At 39.1% G+C, this 6,000-nt stretch overlaps 1 protein-coding gene across 2 annotated transcripts in view; it reads right to left on the bottom strand.

Moving 5' to 3' along the window:
• Positions 1-1,526: 1,526 nt before the first annotated feature.
• Positions 1,527-6,000, bottom strand: part of LOC140153495 (presenilin-1-like) — a 64,151-nt gene continuing 59,677 nt past the window's right edge. For both annotated transcript variants that reach the window (XM_072176259.1, XM_072176260.1), the window contains 2 exons: positions 3,737-3,849; positions 1,527-2,714 (listed from right to left, as the gene is read on the bottom strand). In XM_072176259.1, the coding sequence (XP_072032360.1) occupies positions 2,559-2,714; positions 3,737-3,849 (269 nt within the window). In that variant the 3' untranslated portion in view covers positions 1,527-2,558. The remainder of the gene's footprint in view (positions 2,715-3,736; positions 3,850-6,000) is intronic.

Raw genomic sequence — 6,000 nt, 5'->3', positions numbered from 1 at the left:
AAATTACATGCACAAAATTATCTGTTGTATACCGTACATTACATAATAACAACAAAACTTGCATTCACAAAATGCAACACCTCATCAGTGCAGCAAGGCTCAGATTAATACTCAGATCAACTTGCCCAACAGCACAGATTGGATCAGTTGTTACATATCACACATTGCCCACCAGTCCTTTCCTTCCACCAGCGCTCAGGACCGGCTGTTTAACAATGTTCTATTGTTCCATCCAATAGAAACCAGGCTCAATCACTAGTCTGCTGATTGGGTTTTGAAGCCATCCCTTACAGAGGGTTATTCCAGTTGAAATCCATACACCCCCTATGGAAGACATGACCTTAATCTCCCACAGAGGGAGTGTGAATTTCAAATGAAGTTACCTGAATGGGTGACTCCGTTTGAAATTCACACCCCCTGTCTGGGAGTGTCACAGTCAAATTTGAGCCCTGACTGAGATCACAAGGAATGCTCAAATTAATGAAAGTTTGCAAGTAACCTTTGTTTTGTTTATCTCACCTTTTTTCTTGTCTCATTCCATCTTTTTGTGCTCACGTTTTAAATGATCTTAATATAATATGTTACAAAACAAAATAAATAAATCACTTTCCTCTGAGTTTTGTACATTAATTAATGCCCCAACTATTTGATTCGCATTAACACACATTGTGTTCATTCATAGGCCCCTCTGACAAATGGGCTGGGAAGTTGGCAAAAATGCTCCAGATGAAATTATGATGATCGTCAAATTACATGCTCATGGAGGCGAAAACAAACGATCCACTGTCACTCAGTCTAATTTTTTTAGTTTGGTCCCAGCAAACAATGAAAACAAAATACTTTAGAGCCCATCTAGTGATTATTCATTGACTTTTGCCAACAAGCATAATGGAAAATGCAATATTTCATTATAAACCAATTTTAAGACAATTTCTCTGTCCAGTATATCACAAAGTTAACTTGTTGACTTTCCAGCCCAAGTGCTGAAGGTAATATGTGACCATTCACCATGAATGGGAAGTTGTAATATCAGCATAGCTTGTTTTGAGATATGGTCTATTACAGTTTCTGCCAAAGAAGAATGGCAGTTGTTTACATTTTGAGAGTGTGCACAGCATAAACACAGAAGTGGGGTTCTGATTGGCAATCATAACAACAGACGCGGTAATCTGATTGGCCGATTTCACGTCAAAACGTTGGTCGGCGCAAAGAAAGCTCCGCATATGTCGCTCATTAACAGGCCACTCGTGTCAATCTGAGCAAGGGACTGCCGTTCTTCTCTGAAACAGAGAGTAAATTTCCCAACTCCTTTACTGATTTTTTTACAAACTTGCTAACAAACAACAGGAACATGTAATATATCATTGTAACACTTATTTTAAAGAGAATTTGCCTGCTTAAAGAGGAAACCTCGCCAGAGCAGTTCTTCTGGGGTGAACCAAACCTGCCTGGTTATCAAATTAATCAGTGACAAGGTTATCCCTGAATATGACAGGTGCTAATTGATGATAACATTAAAACATCAATTAGCACCTGTCAAATTCAGAGATAACCTTGTCACTGATTAATGTAATAACCATGCAGGTTTGGTTCACCCCAAAATAACTGCTCTGGCGGGGTTTCCTCTTTAAAGTGAAAATGTCAACATTACAGCCCATTATAGGTAAATTAGGTCATTCTTAGCCAGCTTGAACATACCTGTTGCATCAATGTAGCATACTAAGCATGTACGCAATGCGAGCTATAAGCTTGCCGACTATTCCAACTTGGTCTAGAATTGGCTAATATACCTATAGTGGTGGATGGTCACATATGTTTTCTCATATCTTGGTTTCTGTTATTGCACAATTAAATCAAGCAGAGCATACAGACTTCACATACAGGACTCTTTTTTTTTTTTTTTAAACTAAAATTATTAGGACTTTCCAAAAACTAAAATCATCATAGAGCTCATAAGCAGCAACAATACTCATACTTTTGAGCTGTGAAATAGCCATTTTATGGCGTACAACTTTAATTCCAAAACAAAAGAGGGGGCTTGCATGAGGGGAGAATTGGTCACTTCTCGCTCGTGCTCTATCGGATTTCAAAATGGCGTAACAGTTAACAATCAATGGGTATGCCATTTAAAATCTACCACACCCCCGTGGAAGATTTAAGAAAAGTCTACCACAGGGGGAGTATAAATTTCAAATAGAATTAGCACATTAAACAATGCTATTTGAAACTTGCCCTCCCTCTGTGGAAGATTCAGGATGAATATCAGAGGGAATATGAAATTCAAATGGAGCTGCATAATGTGTGCATTCCATTTGAAATTCATACTCCCCTGTGCAAGATATTGTATGAAATTCAAATGGAGCTGCGTAATGTGTTAATTCCATTTCAAAATCACACTCCCTCTGTGCAAGATATTTACAAAATCTTCAACACAGGTAGCGTGGATTTTTTAAATGGAATTTACAATGTTAGATGAAAAAGAGCAAACCCATTTACGTTGTTTTTTCTGATAAAAAGGCCCCTCCTATTACAAAAAGTTTGGTCTGCGAGTTTTGTCGTCATATATACACCTGCTCACTGGCTAGTGTGTCTGTAAATGGAAATACGAGATAGCTAGTTGCAAAATAGAAGACAAGACCAAAACAGATGGAGATGGGTAGGGCTGGTAAGGCTTTCTTGAAGATGGCTAGGAGTATAAGCGTCAAACACAGACCCTGGAAAGGAAAAACATACAGATTGGAAAATTAAGTAAAATTATATACAAAACATAATTTCACAGGAATTTGATGCTTGAACTTTGCATGTGAGATGTGTAAGGGATGAAATCAAAACTCTACCGGCGGTTGACTGCAAGTTCCGGACGGTTCCGTCTAGTTATTCCGGTTTAGAAACAATAGAATGCCGTTCAACCACCGGTACCTGCTGGTCAACCAGCGGTCGAGTTCATCTTTAAGGATGTTATGGGAGAGCTGTCATGGGAGTCATTTATATGTGGATCTTGGGTTTTGCTACCGGAACCCAGTTTGACCGAAATTACCCTGCCATTGCATACCCTGGAACAACCGGTAGCCTACGTCATATGCAAACACATACTTTATGCTCTGCTGATAGCGTGTGTGTGATGGTGCTAACAGAGGGTGCTGTTAGAACCAGCATATTGTATTGTGGGAAGGAATTTCGCTTAAAGTGACTTCCGGTAAAGGAACCCAGGACCCACGTATTGAAAAAACATTGAGTTTTAAGCATTTGCATGCAAGTGTAACTGGCAAACAAGAATGGACCTTGTTTACGCAGAATGTTGCGTATGTATGACGCAAAAGCCCTCGGGCATAAACAATCGTTTAGTCATGAAAATATATGAATGAACCCCTAATTTATGAAATTAATCTAATACTGCAACTTAAATTTGCAACTCACTTTGCTACATTGCATCCGATACCATCAGACTTCATCATGTATCTGATTGATGATGGTGCGACATCAGATGCATGAGACCCAGCATTACAAGACATTCTTCACCGTCTGACATCACACCATCATCAATCAGAAACCACATGAAGTCCGATACTAGTGGACACAACGTAGCACAGTGAGTTGCAAATTTTAGTTCCAGTATTAGATTCATTTCAAAAATAATGTTCTAAACTATTTCAAAAATATAAATTGATGAATTTATGACTATTCTCACAACAAAAATGTTCATTTACGTGAACATAAAATTATATTCTATACTTACAATAAGAATGGCAACAAAGCAGGCAATAGTGGTGGCCCAATCCCCGTCAGCTGATGCTTTCCCTACTAACACACTGTAGAATATGAAATCACCCAAACCAAGTTTTACACCCCCTGTGAGAGAAACACAACAAATATATTGCTAGTTAAATCATGTATATCCTTGCAGTTTTCTCGTACTGACAAACCCCAGATAACTACATGTATAATGTGTCTTGTCTCTAGTTGTGAATAACGCCATGTTGGATTTCTTAGTGGCAGATTCGAATCAGTGCGTTTACATGGCTTCATCGCTATCATTTACATGGCTTCATCGCTATCGTTTACATGGCTTCATTGCTATCATTTACATGGCTTCATCGCTATCATTTACATGGCTTCATCGCTATCATTTACATGGCTTCATTGCTATCATTTACATGGCTTCATCGCTATCGCTTACATGGCTTCATTGCTATCATTTACATGGCTTCATCGCTATCGCTTACATGGCTTCATCGCTATCATTTACATGGCTTCATCGCTATCGCTTACATGGCTTCATTGCTATCATTTACATGGCTTCATTGCTATCGCTTACATGGCTTCATCGCTATCGCTTTACATGGCTTCATCGCTATCATTTACATGGCTTCATCGCTATCGCTTACATGGCTTCATCGCTATCGCTTACATGGCTTCATCGCTATCATTTACATGGCTTCATCGCTATCGTTTACATGGCTTCATTGCTATCATTTACATGGCTTCATTGCTATCATTTACATGGCTTCATCGCTATCGTTTACATGGCTTCATTGCTCATTTACATGGCTTCATCGCTAGCACATGGCTTATCGCTATCATTTACATGGCTTCATCGCTATCGTTTACATGGCTTCATTGCTATCATTTACATGGCTTCATTGCTATCATTTACATGGCTTCATCGCTATCGTTTACATGGCTTCATTGCTATCATTTACATGGCTTCATCGCTATCGTTTACATGGCTTCATCGCTATCATTTACATGGCTTCATTGCTATCATTTACATGGCTTCATCGCTATCATTTACATGGCTTCATTGCTATCATTTACATGGCTTCATCGCTATCACATGGCTTCATTGCTATCATTTACATGGCTTCATCGCTATCGTTTACATGGCTTCATCGCTATCATTTACATGGCTTCATCGCTATCATTTACATGGCTTCATCGCTATCGTTTACATGGCTTCATTGCTATCATTTACATGGCTTCATTGCTATCGTTTACATGGCTTCATCGCTATCATGGCTTCATTGCTATCATTTACATGGCTTCATTGCTATCATTTACATGGCTTCATCGCTATCGTTTACATGGCTTCATTGCTATCATTTACATGGCTTCATCGCTATCATTTACATGGCGTCATCGCTATCGTTTACATGGCTTCATTGCTATCATTTACATGGCTTCATCGCTATCATTTACATGGCTTCATCGCTATCGTTTACATGGCTTCATCGCTATCATTTACATGGCTTCATCGCTATCATTTACATGGCTTCATAGTGTACCGAAAAATCACTGTGCGCGTACATGTATACGTCCTGTGGGATTAGGTTAGGGTGCGCAATTTATAGCATCTGCCACTCTAAAATCCAACATGTCGTTATTCCCAACTTGCGACGAAACAGACTATAATATTAACTACATAAGCAAACGGATCAATAACATCATCAATGCTTTGAGAAAGCCAGACGGTTTCTAACGAATCTGTCAGCAGAAGAACCAAGTTTTTCATTTGGTCTTGACAAATGAACTCTTAAATTAATTGATAAATTTTAAACGAACTTAACGAACCTCTTCAATCATACCGCGCACAAAAAGTATCTGTATACTCTTTGTGTGCAGAAAATTAACTTTATTTTCAAACTGCAGAGAGCAACAAATATTTGAAAATGCAAAACTATTTTACCATGATCGATACCCACATTCTGTGAATTGAGCTAGGCACGTTATGTAGTAATCGGGTATTTGTCAGTATGCAGAAATGGGCTATTCCAGTTGAAAACCATACACCCCCTATGGAAAACATGACCTTAATCTTCCACACAGGGCGTGTGAATTCCAAATGGGGTTACCTGAATGAGTGCCTCCATTTGAAATCTACACCCCTGTGTGTAAGATTAAGGCAGGCGTGTATCAAGCGGGGGGACAGGGTGGACGAAGTCCATGGGCCCCGAGGGTTCAGGGGCCCGAGCACAAAAGCAAAAATTAAATAAGGGCTGATAA

Source organism: Amphiura filiformis, chromosome 5, assembly GCF_039555335.1.
Source record: "Amphiura filiformis chromosome 5, Afil_fr2py, whole genome shotgun sequence".
NCBI classification, from domain to species: Eukaryota; Metazoa; Echinodermata; class Ophiuroidea; order Amphilepidida; family Amphiuridae; genus Amphiura; species Amphiura filiformis.
This window is presented reverse-complemented; position numbering and strand designations above follow the sequence as displayed.